General features: G+C 29.2%; 1 protein-coding gene across 1 annotated transcript in view; it reads left to right on the top strand.

Moving 5' to 3' along the window:
- The window catches only part of cadps2 (Ca++-dependent secretion activator 2), a 132141-nt gene that overhangs the window by 73119 nt on the left and 42311 nt on the right, over positions 1-16711 (top strand). Inside the window, exons 11-16 of the mRNA XM_073831643.1 lie at positions 163-206; positions 3901-4003; positions 4094-4275; positions 11680-11781; positions 15232-15295; positions 15394-15517. Of these exons, the coding sequence (XP_073687744.1) occupies positions 163-206; positions 3901-4003; positions 4094-4275; positions 11680-11781; positions 15232-15295; positions 15394-15517 (619 nt within the window). The remainder of the gene's footprint in view (positions 1-162; positions 207-3900; positions 4004-4093; positions 4276-11679; positions 11782-15231; positions 15296-15393; positions 15518-16711) is intronic.

Genomic DNA, 16711 nt, shown 5'->3' with positions numbered 1-16711 from the left:
TATCTCAAAACGCAAAGCAATTAAACCGTAATTAAGGAGTCCATTTGTGCTGCTTCTACATTTTAATAATTTCTCTTTCATAAGGTCTCCAAGGATCAGATTTTCATGTAAACCAGGCTTGTTTTCTGTAATTGATTGTGTGAATTATTGACGGTTTGACAGAAATACGCTTACATTAGCAATGAGAGGACTGAATGTGGCTCGAGGTATGAGCAATGTCCATTGTCCACTTGTTGGCGAAGTCCTTTGTGTTTAGCGTATAGCGAAAGCTGTTCGTTTTCCACTTACCTCGAATCACCCATCAATTGACTTTTTAGATGTTAAATACACACGGATGTGCTCCCTCTCTTTGATGGCTTATTTAGTCAATTAGGAACAGTAATGATTAGCCTCTCTAGCTAATCACCAGTTACAAATGAGGAAAATTGGCATGAGTAGCTTTTTGTTGGAGGAGGTTCCATTTAAATAATGACAGTTCAGCTGTGAAACCCACAGAGAGTGTTCATGGGAAAATATATAGGGTAAAATGCAGAAGTTAGAAAGAGAAAAAGCACAAAAAAATATATATGGAAGTTTGTTTCTGACACAGAATACAAAAAAAGATAATTGTGACTTTTTAACTCACTATTCACAATTTTTAACGCTGTTCGCAGTTATTATCGTGCAGCAGTGACTTTTTTCCTTCGAATTATAGAAAAAATGCAAATAAATTTTTCTTTTTCACAATTCTGAACTAACATCTCACAATTCGCAATTTTTTACTTTTTGTTTCCTCCACGGAAAGTGACTTTTTTTCCTCACAATTGTAACTTTTTTTCTCACACATGTGAGTTTATAACTCACAGCTTTGCCTTTTCCATTGCAATTGAGTTTGTATTATGCTATTTTTAAATATATACTGTGGGTTTGTATTATGTAATTCTGACTCACAATTGTGAAAAAAATTGTCTGAACTGAGATTAAAAAAAATGCAAATACCTTGCAAATAAATAAATTATAAGTAATTTTTTTATTTAAAAATATGAAAAAAGATAACTGACATTTTCACTTACTATTTACTATTTTTAGCAGTTTCTTTGCTATTTCTAAATATAAACTGCGACTTTATATTATGTAATTTTGACTCAAAATTGTAAAAACAATAGTCTGAACTGAGATAAAAAAAAAAATAAAACCTTGCAGCTAAATAAATTAATAAGTTAAGATTTGTTTCTGCCACAGAATAAAAAAAAACAATAATTGCGACTTTTTAACTCACTATTCACAATTTTTAACTCGCAGTTCGTTAATATCATGCAGTTCTGACTTGATGTGAATACTTTTTTCTTCCTCACAATTCTGAACTTACATCTCACAATTAGCTTTTTTAAATTTTTGTTTCATCCACGGGAAGTGACTTTTTCCCCTCACAATTCTGACTTTTTTCCCACTCATGTGAATTTATAATTCACAGTTTTGGCTTTTCCTCTCAGAATTGCATTTTTTATTTTTTTATTTTTTATTTTTTTTGCCATTTTAAATATAAACTGTGTGTTCATATTATATAATTTAATTTTGACTCAGAATTGCAAAAAAAAAGTCTGAACTGAGATTAAAAAAAAATTGCAAATACCTTGCAGATAAATAAATTAATAAATTGTTTCTATATTAAAAAAAACGTAAATCTGTTTCTGCCACAGAATACAAAAAAAATTATAATTGCAACTTTTTAACTCACTATTCACTGTTTTTAACTCACTGTTTGCAATTCTGAGTTTATATAGCGCAGTTCTGACTTTCTTTCTCTGAATTGCGCAATTCTGATCTTACATCTCACAATTTAATTTTTGTTTCCTGTTTCCTCCATGGGAAGTGACTACTTTTCCTCACAATTCTGACTTTTTTTCTCACTCATGTGAATTTATAACTCACAGTTTTGGCTTTTCCTTCAGAATTGCATTTGTTTTCTGCTATTTTTAAATATAAACTGTGAGTTTGTATTATATAATTCTGACTCAGTCTGAACTGAGATAAAAAAAAAATTGCAAATACTTTGCAAATAAATAAGTTAATAAGTTGTTTTTATATTAAAAAAACAAGGACTTTTTTTGCAAAAGAATGCAAAAAAAGATAATTGCGACTTTTTTTTTTTTTTTTACTTGTTTTCTCACATATGTTTTTAAAGAGATTTTAAAAATCGCAAATACCTTGCAAATAAATAAGTGGGTTTTTTATATTTAAAAAAATGAAAATTTGTCTGCAACAGAATTTGAAAAAGATAATTGCAACTTTTTAACTCACTATTTGCTATTTTAAACTCGCTGTTTACAATTCTTGAGTTTATATTGCGCAGCTCTGACTGAATTTTTTACATCTTGCAATTCGCAATTTTTATTTTTTGTTTCCTCCTCCTCACCCACGTTTATATCTCGCAGTTTTTCCTTTTTCTCTCAGATATTAAATTTTATATCTCACAGTTTTTACTTTTTTTCTCAGAATTGCAAGTTTATATATGTATAAACTTATTATTATATTATATATGTCAAAATTATTATATATGTCAAAATTAAAGAACAGATTTCTATTTTTTAATCAAATTTTTAAATGTTTTTACAATTTATTTTACAGTATTTATATATGTATATACTAATCAGAGATAGATTTTTATAAATATTTATATATTATAAATATTTATAATTTAATAAAATATAGATTTTAAAAATTATATATACACACAGTATGAAAAAACAAATCCTTATTTATATATAATATTAATATTAGTATAAATAATAATATTAGTATAAATATTTATAATTTAGTAAAATATGTACATAAAATGTATATATACACACAGTATGAAAAATAGATTTAAATGGGGAAAATCATTATTTAAAAAAAATTATAATTTTGTAAATAATTGTATTATTCATTTTTATTTTATTTTAGTTCTTATTTTTAAAACATATTTATCAAATAATTAGTAAATAACAACGATGGATAGATAGATTTAGATATTCATAATGTAGTCAAATATGCATTTTAAAATGTGTATATACACATGCAATGCAAAATGATGAATTTAAATTAAAAAACAAATCATTATTTATATATAAAATATTGTTCAAATAGGTTTTATAAATAATTAAATTATTCATAATTATTTTTAAAAAAATTTACTTCTTATTGTTAGAACATTTATCAAACATTTATCATATAGTCAGGAAATAAAGAACAACAGATTTTTAGGCAGTATTTGAAAATTAATTTTACAATATTTATATATATATATATATATATATATATATATATATATATATATATATATATATATATATATATATATATATATATGTATATGTATGTATGTGTGTGTGTGTGTGTGTGTGTGTGTGTGTGTGTGTGTGTGTATTTAAAAAAATATTTTATAATGTTTATAATATATTTATATATGCTTATTATATAATTTAATAAATAATTATGTATAATAAAAAAATGATATGTGTGTGTTTATACTAAATAGAACTATTAACATTCAATAATAAATGACCATTTTTATAAATATTTATACTTCAAGTTATAATATTTAGTGAAAAATACATGTATATTTATACAATAATGATACAGACAACTCTGATCTTTTGCCATAATTTTGGTTTCTATACTAACAGCAACTTCTCTGATTGGTGGACCACTTTTCAGAATTATGGGTAGTGAAGTTTAACTAATAAACTGACATTTGCATTTCACTGAGAAATAACTGCTATTGTGCTCAATAGTGACATGAAACTAAACCATTGATTCTGTAAATGTCTTCCCAGCATTCAGCTTGGTGCGGTTTATGAGCGGTGAAGGGTGTGTGTTCCGAGACTTGTTTCAGACATGTTTGTCAGTGCAGACATTCATCCTCGTGGCACATTTCAGTCAGCGTCGCCTGCGTCTGACTGACAGATGCACCCTGAGCTCGACGAGGCTTGAGAGCGAGAAGCAAGTACGCGAGAGGAAACGGACAGGTGCGGCTTCATGTGTGAGATGAACTGGCCAGGAAGGAGTGACAGCGACGAGCCCTCGCTCAGAGTGACAGTAATCACACCCTAACCTCTTTCTCACCTGTCAGTCTTGCTCCAGCCCCGCTCTCGCCTGTCCATCATGCTTGGCTGCCCCGCGTGACAAGAGTATTTACCAGTCGGCACACTCACTTACTCACTGTAAACATGACAAACATCCGGAGCGGCACACTTCTGTCTCGATACACACCAACCCATCTGTCATGGAGGATGGAGTGTGTCGTTTTCATTTGTAACACACAGCTTTGAATCTCACAACCATCTTCCTGGACGGTTCGGCACGGCCTGACTTTCCCGAGACTCTTGCCGTAGTTTAACCCTCGTTTACTGGCCCCGGATGGGTCAACGTTTCACTTGTTTCAAACACGTTCGCTTCATCACGCGCAAACAATAAGTCGGACCCCCAATAGGCTGCCAAACTGCACCCGCGTCCCACCAGGCCATTGCTGCATGAGGTGGAGGGAACCTTTTGCAAGATTTTACAAGCATTTTGGAGCTTGTTGATATTGCATCCCTTACTGTTTGACTGGTTTTGCATCGTTTTTGTGGTTTTGCATACCAAAGCAACTTATTAAAACCATGTAAATAGCAACAACTACATTTTTACATTTTCTATAGGAAATGTGGTGTTTGATCATCTGAAAACTGGGTAGTTGCTTACTGGGTCAAGTTATTTTAGGCTAGCATTTTTTTTTTTCTATAAAAAATTCTATTTTTTTAGATTCGTTTTATAGTTTTATGTAATTTATTTATGTATTTTTTATTTATTTATTTTCAGGTAGTTTTGTATTTTTTTTTTTTTAAGTATTTAAAGTTTTTTTTTTTTTACAAAATTAAAAATATTTATATTTACAAAAGCAAATACTTCTTATATTCTTATAATAGTCTTATTTATTTTATTCATTTATTTTATTTTAGTTTAGTTTTTATTTATTAACATATTTATTAAATAATCAGTAAAAATTGAAGAACAACAGATGTCTAAGCAGTTTTTAAAATTAAAATTTTAAATGCTTTTACAATTGTTTTACAGTATTTATATTTATATGTGTATAAACTTATCAGAGATACATTTTATAAATATTTATATTATAAATATTTATAATTTAGTAAAATATGTAAATGTTAAAAATTATACATGCACAGTATGTAATGGATTTAAATGGATAAAAATCATTATTTGTATATAAAATATTTTTAAAATATGTTTTAGAAATATTTCTGTTATTCATTTTTAGTTGATTTCAGTTCTTATTTTTAAAACACATTTATCAAATAATCAGTAAATAATAAAGAACAACAGATTTTAGGCAGTATTTATAGTATAGTTATAAATATTTATAATTTAGTAAAATATATACATTAAAACATATATACACACAGTATGAAAAATTGATTTAAATGAGGAAAAAATCATTATTTTTAATATATCATTATATAAATAATACTAAATAATATTATAGTTTTTTTTATTTTAGTTCTTATTTTTAAAACATTTATCAAATAATTAGTAAATAATAACAATAGATTTTTAGGCAGTACTTTAAAATTTATTTTACAATATTCGTATTTATATATGAGTCAAGTTATTTTAGGCTAATATTTTTTATTAAAATGTATATTATTTTAGATTCATTTTAAAGTTTTATGTAATTTATTTATTTTTATGTACTTATTTTCAGGTAGTTTTGTATTATTTATTATTTTTTAAGTATTTAAAGTATTAAGTATTAAGTATTTTTTTGTTTTTACAAAATGAAAAATATTTAAATTTACAAAAGCAAATACTTCTTATTTTCTTTTAAAGTTTATTTTAATATTTCTACTATTTTTCATTATACGTTTTGCATTATACATAAATGTATTTGTAATGTTTTTTAAACAAAGAATGTGCATTTATTTTGCGATATAATAATGACATTATAAAATAACTGGTGTTTACCTTTGCATTTACTTTTATAATATAATAATATAATAACAATATTATAAAATAGAATAACTGATTTTAAGTTTAATATTATTTTCATAATATTTAATATATTTTATTTTCAAGTATATTAAATATTTTTATATATTAAAATATTTTAAATGTTTTTTTACATTTAGTATAATAATATAATAACAATATTATTAAATATAAAAACTGATTTTAAGTTTTATTTTCAAGTTTTTTTGTACTTTTTTACTAAATTATAAATATTTATATTTACAAAAAATAATTTTTATTAGTTATTTTTTGTCAGTTTTTTTAATCTATTAGGTTGATATTTCTTTTCATATTTTAAAATTTTGTATTTTAATTGCATTTGTACTGCAAATATTTTAAATGTTATTTTACATTTATTATTTATTGTTTATTTTATGACTTCAATTTTAAATTTGTCATTATCTAACTTATTTTTTTCTTTATTTTTTCAAGTTTTTAACATTTTTTTAAATAAATGATAAATATAATAATATAATAACAATATTATAAAATATAATAACTGATTTTAAGTTGAATATTATTTTCATAATATTTAATATATTTTATTTTAAAATATAGTAAGTCTTTTTTATATTAAACATTTTCATGTTTCTTTACATTTATCTTTACATTCTATTTTGTGTCATTATCTAATTTTCTTTTTTCTTTATTATTTATTTTTATTATTTTTTAAAGTTTTTTACTAAATGATAAATATTTATATTTCCAAATCTAATAATTTGTATTATTTAATTTTTGTGTACACTTGTTTGAAATGTATTATAATTCTACCTTTTATTTTATTTTAATTTAATATTTATTTTCATATTTTAAAGTTTGTATTTTACATTTTTTAAATGTTTCAATATTTTAAATGTTATTTTTACATGTATTATTTATTGTTTATTTTATTACTTCTATCATTATCTTATTTTTAATTTTTTCTTTATTTTCTTTTTTAATGAATGTATAAACAATGTTTATAAATGTTTCTACATTCATTGTTTAATGTTTTTTTCAATATTTCTGTTTTTTCTTTATTTATTTTTAAGTGTATTTTTAGTAATTCTTTTCAAGTATTTCCGTTTTTTTATAAATATTTATATTTATGTTTTTACATTTAAAGTTTATTGTAATATTTCCACTGTTTTCATTATACATTTTGCATCACACATATATGTATTTATTATATTATTTTACAAAGAATATGCTTTTACTTTTGCAATATAACAGATTTTAATTTTAATATTTATTTCCATATTTTGAATGTTATATTTTTAAATTATATTCAATATTTTTACGTTATTTTTACATTTATTTTTAAATGGTTATTTTAATATTTCTAATTTATATGTTTCATAATAGTTATTTGTGGTAGTTGTAATATATTATTATTATTATTATTATTATTATTATTATTATATTATAATGTAGTATAATAAAATATAACATTTTATTTTAAATTAGTTAGAAGAAGTCATCCATGCAGTTTGGACAAAACTTCATCTATGCACACGATCAACAAATGTAACACACAGTGACGTTCAATCAAGCAGCCCCCAAACTCTCTCACCCTGGCTCCTTTCCAGCAGGCCGTCCTAACTGTAAATCCCTGAATAATGACAGCAAAAGTGATGCCTTCCTTAGCAAACACCACTAATAATGCAGCGTTACGTAAGGTAGAATTGGATGTGTTTCAAGGTTTGAAGGATTCGTTTAGCATTAGTCAAGTCAATGGGAGGATGTGTGAATTGTGAGAGACTTAATTACTGACTGAAGTCGCAAGGCTCTGCTAGTCGCGGGTCTGCCGATGTACTGGGAGCCCTAAACGAGGATGGACTCGATGCTATAGAGCGATTCTCCCTCGTGCTAACAGTTCAATTCCCAGGCCTCTTGTTAGAAGCAGTTAAACTAAGAGGCCTTCCTTCAGAACTAATGAGCCTACACAGAACGGCAGACAAAGACACCGAGATTAAAGGGTCGATGTTGAGTTTATACACTCCTTAGCCTTTACCATAATGCAAAAAGGAGATTTTTTCTTTTCTTTTCCAGGCGCTGATCTCTCTCTCGCTCTCTTTCTCCCCCCCTCTCGCACATACATGCACGTCTTCTGCCGCTCTTCACACCCCCTCTTTGTGTTCTGCTGGGATTAGCTGGCTCTTGTCAAAAAGAAAAGGCGGATTTCATTTAATGGAGAGAGGGATTTGAAGAACAGACAGGTTTACAAGTTGCCTTTACCTCTGCGTGTAAGGAAAGAGCTTTCTCTACAGGGCTAAGCTGCGCCATTCAGAAAGTGTGCAGGGTTTGGATAGCGAGGCACAATGGCTTCTAACTAAACTGCCCATTGTTGAACTTCACAATGATTACTTTAGCTCTTAAAGTGCAATTGTGCAGTGCTTAGTGGCTGAACATATGCTGGCTACATTTGATTGTTGTAGTTACGCGGTACTGAGAGAAGCTATTTTAGTTTAAATCTGTGACCATTATATTTCACATGTGTATATTATACATATATATATTTAAAAATATGGAGAGAAAGAGAGAGAAAGAAAGAGATATGGAGATAATGTGATAGAGAAACATAGAAGAGAGAGATAGATAGATAGATAGATAGATAGATAGATAGATAGATAGATAGATAGATAGATAGATAGATAGATAGATAGATAGATAGATAGATAGATAGATAGATAGACTGCAAATTATTCAAATAAATGCGCTCAAAATTAAATATGTATAACATTTAGAAGGTTAGCAATAAGAAGTTTGTTCAAACAAATATTATTGAATAAACAGAATTTAGAAAAAAATTCAAATTGCATTATTCAAACAAAAAGTTTTCTAGATGTCTCAATTATTTGTAATAAAATAAATTTTATGTATTATGAACATAATCAGATTTTGTAATCTGATTTTCAATATTTTCTGATGTTAAACATGTTAAACATTAAATTAAAATATATATTTGAGACGGCAAATTATTAAAATAAATGCATTCAAAATAATGTATAACATTTTGATATTGATAATCGTATATATTTAACATTATTAAAACAAATATTATTAAATAAACAATTTTGGGGGAAAAAATCTGATTATTGCATTATTCAAGTTTTCTAGAAGTCTCAAGTTATTTTTAATTAAATAAATTTTATTTATTCTGAATATAATCCGATTTTGTAATCTGATTTTCAATATTTTCTGATGTTAAAAATGTAATTAAATATATATATTTGAGACGGCAAGTTATTAAAATCCATTCAAAATAAAATATATATAACATTTAGAAGATTAGCAAGAAGTTAGTTTAAAATTAAAGTCAATTTATTAAATTTTTCAACATTATTTGATTTTTATAATTTAATTTATAATTTAATTGAATTAGTTGTTGAATACATTGTCTTGATCATCTTGATAATCATATATATTTAACATTATTCAAACAAATATTAACAAATAAACAATTTAAAATAAAAAATTACATTATTCAAATAAAAAGTTTTTTAATAAAATAATTTTTATTTATTATGAATATAATCAGATTTTGTAATCTGATTTTCAATCATTTTTAGAATATTAGAAAAAAGGTCATTCAAAATAGTCAATTTAGATTAGTTATTCAATTTTTCAACATTATTTGATTTTTTTTTAATTTAGAATTTTATTTAATTAGGTGTTGAATAAATTGTCGGATAAACATCTTGATAATATAAATGAATAAACACAATTGTGAAAAAATAATTCTTTATTGCATTATTCAAATAAAAAGTTTTCTAGAAGTCTCAAAATATTTTTAATAAAATAATTTTTATTTATTTTGAATATAATCAGATTTTGAAAGACTGAAACTGCAAATAAAATAAATATAACATTTAGAATATTAGATCATTCAAAATAGTCAATTTATTAGATTTTTTAGTATTATTTGATTATTATTATTTGATTAATTTTAGTCAATCTTATTTAATTGTGTTTTATTTAATTAGGTGTTGAATAATTTGTCTTTTATTTTTTAATAAACTAATTGTCACAGGGAGTCAGACTGAGACGTGCGGATCCAATTGCAGCATTTATTGAGAAATGTCGACAGGCAGGAGTAATCACCAGAAAACAGGAACAACGTAGGTAATCCGGGAAACAGTTCGATAGACAGGCAATGGTCGCAATGGCAGGAAGCAGGAATCGTCAACGGGGTACACAGTCCAGAGTCATACACAGATAATCCAACACAGAGATAAACGCTTAGAATTACGACCATAGGAACAATAAGACTTCGCAAGGTGGCTGTGTGTGTGAGTGGCTTAAATGCATGTGGGTAAATGTGAAACAGGTGTATGCAGCAATCAGTTCAGTGGGAAACAAGGAGCAGCTGTGTGCAGTGATTGGTGCAGTGGCTTATGGGGATTGCAGTCCAGAATGTGTGTGCAAGAGTTCATGATGAGATAGACCAGATACGTGACACTAATATTATTGAATAAACACAATTTTTGTTTTATTCAAAATAAAATATCTAAGAAATATCTAAAAAGTTTCTTAAAGTTTAAAATTGTTTTTATTTTTTGTTTATTATGAATATATATGAAGAGTTTATTTGCATGTTTTTTATGATGTTATTATGTTTTTATTGTGTTGTATCGTGTTAGTTAGCTGTATTATTGAGTTATTTTTACTTTATATCAAAATAACCCAACTGCAGTTTGATTGAGATATAATAACATTTAGAAGATTTGAAATATGTTCAAAATAAATTCAAATAAGAAGTCAAAATATTACATTTCTCAATATCATTATTAAATCTTTTTTTATATATATTATTTAATAATATTTTTTAATTAATTGTTAAATAATTTGTCTTTAATTTTTTTTTTTAATTATATATGTGACCCTGCACCACAAAACCAGTCATAAGGGTCAGTTTAAATAAAATTGACATTTATACATCATCTGAAAGCATAAAAATAAATAAATAAACAAGTTTTCCATTGATGTATTTGTTTGGTTTGATAGGGCACTATTTGACCGAGATACAACTATTTGAAAGTCTGGAATCTGAGGGTGCAAAAACATTAAAATATTGAGAAAATCGCCTTTAAAGTTGTCCAAATGAAGTTCTTAACCATGCATATCACTAATCAAAAATTAAGTTTTTAAAATATATATATGGTAGGAAATTTACAAAATATCTTCATGGAACATGATTTTTATGTAATATCCTAATTGGCATAAGAGAAAAATCAATCATTTTGACCCATACAATGTATTGTTGGCTATTGCTACAAATATACCCCAGCGACTGGTTTTGTGGTCCAGGGTCATACTCAGTATCATATTAAATAATAAAAAAATGAATAAAATATGATTAAAAATCATATACATACTTTTTCAGATTTATTTCCTAATGCTTCCCATCTTGCATTACCTTAATGCGATTCACAAAGGATACATTTATTTTGATATTCTTTTATTTAAGGGTTTTGGATTGTGAAACCCTTGAATGTAAGTCGCAGCATTGTTCAGTTCTGCTGGAATATTTGTGAAACTTGACAGTTTTCTTTGAGAAATCTTTTGATTATGAGGCTGAAGCACAGGATTCAAGGGCAGTTGGAATTAATGAACAGGTGCTGTAAAGAAAAAAACACAACACTGAATGTTTCCTTGTTGTTTTGGCAGACCGGATGGCATGGGCACCGTGACAGAACAGGAGAAGGAGGAGTTTGAGGAGATCAGGAGCAGAGTGCTGACTTTACTAGAAAAGCAGATCACACATTTCAGGTAAAACAACCTCCCGCATCCGCTTCAGACAAGGAATAGTTCACCCAAAAATGAAACTTTACTGAAATCTTGGGCCATTTCTTCATCAAAGCAAATTTGGAGAAATTTAGCATTTCATCACTAGCTCACCAATGGATCCTCTGCAGTGAATGGGTGCCGTCAGAATGAAACAGCTGATAAAAACATCACAATTATCCACAAGTAATCCACACAACTCCAGTCCATCAATTAACAGCTTATACTGCTGTTTTGGACTAAAATATGAGCCCTCCATAAATAATACCGCTTTGCCCAGTGAAAAAGTTTTTTGTCTGAATTAGGAGAAAAATGTGCACAGATTGAGCAACATTTACAAGTGAAAACAGTTCAAATCAGATCTAAACAAGCGTTATTATGGATTATGGACTAGTATTATGGTCAGAATCTATGGTTTAAAGTAAAAAAACATAATGAATTATTCATTTAGGCATTGTTTTAAACCATCAGTCTTGTAATTACAATGTAATAACAATGTAATAACTGGTTCCTGAAGCCAAACCAGTTAAAAACCAATGTATAACATCTCGGTTTGCTCGTTTTCCACACCTCCTCATTATGGGTCCTCATAATTTAGCATTACATCACATGCTTAACAATGGATCATCTGCAGTGAATGGGTGCCGTCAGAAGGAGAGTCTAAACAGTTGTTAAAAACATCACAATAATCCACAAGCAATCCACACAACTCCAGTCCATCAGTTAACATCTCATGCAACTGAAAGCTGTACATTTATAATAAAGAAGACAGTTACTGTGACGTTTTTACTTCAAATTGCTATCAGTAATATTACTTTCTCCATGGAAAACATCTTTTTGTCTGAAATAGGAGGGAAATAAGCACATATCAAGCACCATTTACAAGCAAAAACAGTCAAAAACTGCTCTGAAAAAATATGTTTGTGGGTTTTGATTTGAGGAAACAACATTGGATGGACTTTTTCACTGGAGGAAGCGTTAATATGGATTATGGACTTGTATTTTGGTCAGAATTGATAGTTTGGGTGCCGTCAGAAGAGTTCAAACAGCTGATAAAAACATCACAATAATCCACAAGTAATCCACATGACTCCAGTTCATCAATTAATGCCTTTGAAGTGAAAACTGCATGTTTGTAAGAAACAAATTAATTTTGTCAAGGTGTTTTTTAAACTTTAAACTATCAATTCTGACCAAAATACTAGTCCATAATCCATATTAACGCTTCCTCCAGTGAAAAAGTCCATCCAATGTTGTTTCCTCAAATCAAAACCCACAAACATATTTGTTCAGAGCAGTTTTTGACTGTTTTTGCTTGTAAATGGTACTTGATATGGGCTTATTTCTCTCCTATTTCAGAGACTGAACAGCTGATAAAACTTCACAATAATCCACAAGTAATCCACACGACTCCAGTCCATCAGTAAACATCTCGTAAAGCAAAAAGCTGTGAGTTTATAGTAAAAAAGACAGTCATTACGACTTTTTTAATTCAAACCGCTATCAATAATATAACTTTCTCCAGTGATGTCATTTTGTCTGAAAAAGAAGAGAAATATGCACAGATAAATAACCAATTACAAGTGAAAATGGTTTGAAACAGATCTAAACAAATATGTTTGTGGGTTTTGATTTGAGAAAACAAAATTGGATGGACTTTTTCACTGGACAAAGATTTATTATGGATCATGGACTAGTATTTTGGCCAATTATTTAAAGTTAAAAACATCTTAACAATGGATTTGTTTCTTACAAACATATATCTTTTCACTTCACAAGGCGTTATTTGATAAACTGGAGTCGTGTGGATTACTTGTGGATTATTGTGGTGTTTTTATCAGCTGTTTGGACTCTCTGACAGCACCCATTCACTGCAGACGATCAAAATGGCTAAATTTCTTCAAATCTGTTCTGATGAGCAAGCTCATCTACATCTTAAATGCCTTGAGTGTGACTACATTTTAAGCAAATGTTCATTTGTGGGTGTATTTTTTCTTTAGACATTGTTTTAACCATCAGTCTTGTAATGAAGATGTAATAACAATGTAATAACTGGTTCCTAAAGCCAAACTAGTTAAAAACCACTGTATAACATCTCAGTTTGCTCGTTTACCACACCTCCTCCTTATGAGTCCTCATAATTTAGCATTACGTCGCTTGCTCAACAATGGATCATCTGCAGTAAACGGGTGGCATAAGAATGAGAGTCTAAAAAGCTGGTAAGAACATCACAATAATCCATAAACAATCCACACGACCATACAAAGTTTTTACTTCAAACCACTATCAATAATATTACTTTCTCCAGTGAAAATGTCATTTTGACTGAATAAGGAGAGAAATATGCACAGATCAAGCACCATTTACAAGCAAAAACAGATTTGTTTGTTGGTTTTGATTTAAAAAAAACAACATTGTATGGACTTTTTCACTGGAGGAAGCGTTATTATGGATTATGGATTAGTATTTTAGTTAGAATCAATGGTTTAAAGTAAAAAAAACATCTTAACTATGGGTTTGTTTCTTACAAACATGCATCGTTTCACTTCACAAGGTGTTAATTCATGAACTGGAGTCATGTGGATTACTGGTGAATTAATGTTGTTTTTATCAGCTGTTTGGACTCTCATTCTGACGGCACCCATTCACTGCAGTGGATCCATTGGTAAATGGCTGATGAACAAACTCATCTACATCTGTGATGCCAGCAGATGTTCATTTGTGGGTGAATTATTCCTTTAAGCATCGTTTTAAACCATCAATCTTGTAATGACAATGTAATAACAATGTAATAACTGGTTCCTGAAGCCAAACCAGTTAAAAACCACTGTATAACAACTCGGTTTACTTGTTTACCACACCTCCTCCTCACGGGTCCTCGTTTTGAACCGACCTCCCGCTGGCCCTCCTGCAGAGCACTGGAAACACTAGTAAAGAGGGTTTTAGTCTTGCGTTTGCAGGGACGCCTAATAACCAGCTAAAACCACTCAAACAAAAGATACGAACAACATCTTGGATTATGCAAATGGACAAGGTCAGTGCGGGGCGTGCCGGGGATTAAGCGCGGTCCCCAACCCAAGCTGATTAGAGCTTGTTGAGTCACTTGGTAAGTGTGCCTCTTGCCCCGCACGCAAGAAAAAAATGTTGAGGGCCATTCGGGGGGCACTTTCACACCTGTGGTGTGAGGCCACCATGAGAAGCACTTCCCTTTGGCCTTCATTCATCCCGTCTGGCTTTGTCCGTACGCACGCTGACACCTGTCCCTCCTCGACAGGCTTTGGAAAACATCTCTATTTAAGAGATGTAATTATTGTCCCATGATAGCTGAGAAACAGCGGTTTGCGACTGACTCCTTCAGCTTATGCTCGGTGTTCTTTCTTTGTAAGCCGTCAGTTAATTACCACTCGAGTTTTACCTTTGTCTTCTTGCTCGTAGGTACTGTTTCCCCTTCGGGCGACCGGAGGGGGCTCTTAAAGCCACGCTCTCTCTTCTGGAAAGGGTGAGTGTCTGCCAATTAACTGTGCATGCTTTGCATCTTACATGTGTAACAGCTTGTGATAGAATAACCTAAAGTGTAATAAAGAAGTCATTTCTTAGGTTCTGATGAAAGACATCACCACGGCGGTGCCACCTGAAGAGATGCGTAAGATAGTTCAGAAGTGCCTGGAAAAAGCTGCGCTCATCAATTACTCCCAGCTGACCGAATACGCCCAGATCGAAGGTTTGGATTTTTTTTTTGTTGTTGTTGTTCATAAATGAAAGTCTAGAACACCTGCCAGTGTTTTCAGTGGCTCCATCACAAAAAAACATCTATATCAGGGGCATTTCCTCTGAGGAGGCAAGAGAGGAGGTGCCTCCTCAAAATATTGGATGAGAAAAAAATGTATAGTATAGTGTATAAATCACTTGTTTTTCTAAAGAAGCATTGTCCAGCAGTTACAGCGAGACTCCATGTCTCTCTCACCTCCCCTGAGCCCATTGAGTTTTAACAGACCACATAAAGCATGCGGTGAGTTTAATAGGAGGTAATTGAGAATGAATGCGAGAAAGTATCACCTCTACATCGTGATATGATTGGATACGACTGGTTGTGTGCGGCTGTGATTGGTTCATGCTCTATGTCCCGCCTCTTGTGTTCATGAAAATAAGTAAGTAAATAACTCACACATTAAGATTTAACCACTCTGTTAAGTCAAAATAAGACGTAAAATGGCATAAAAACATGATCTGTAGGAATTTTTAGTAAGTAATCAGCTTGGTGAAATTTCTGTGACCAATATTTACAGAGCTTTGATGACTGATGAAACGTAGATGGAAAAAAAAAAAAGTTAAAAGTTACCTATTATAAAGAATAAATGAACGTAAGTTCACAAATAAAATCTATTGTTTAAATTGTTACTGCCTTGAAATGTAAAATGCTTAAAAACACTAAATTACTTGGCTTTAATAAATAGAATATTGATTACATTGTTATTGTAAAAATAAAATAAAATAGAATTGGATTTGGTTATCCCCCTTTCTTTATTTTTCTGATAGTGCAAGTAATCTTTATTTAACCAAGAAAAGAGGGATCTTATAGATTGCATGTTGTTTTCTTTATTTAGTTCTGACCTGAATATGATATTTCACATAAAAGACATTTCCATATAGTCCACAAGATAAAATAATAGTTGAATTTATAAAAATGACTCCTGTTCAAAAGTTTACATACACTTGATTCTTAATACTGTGTTGTTACCTGAATGATCCACAGCTGTGTTTTTTTGTTTGTTTGTTTGTTTGTTTTGTTTTGTTTTGTTTTTTGTTGTTTAGTGGTAGTTGAGTCCCTTGTTTGTCCTGAACAGTTAAACTTCTCACTGTTCTTCAGAAAAGTCCTTCAGGTCCCACAAATTTCTTTGTTTTGTTTTTAGTGTTT

This window comes from Garra rufa, chromosome 25, assembly GCF_049309525.1.
Source record: "Garra rufa chromosome 25, GarRuf1.0, whole genome shotgun sequence".
NCBI classification, from domain to species: domain Eukaryota; kingdom Metazoa; phylum Chordata; class Actinopteri; order Cypriniformes; family Cyprinidae; genus Garra; species Garra rufa.
Note: the sequence above shows the minus strand (reverse complement) of the source record. Positions and strands in the feature narration are given on the sequence as shown.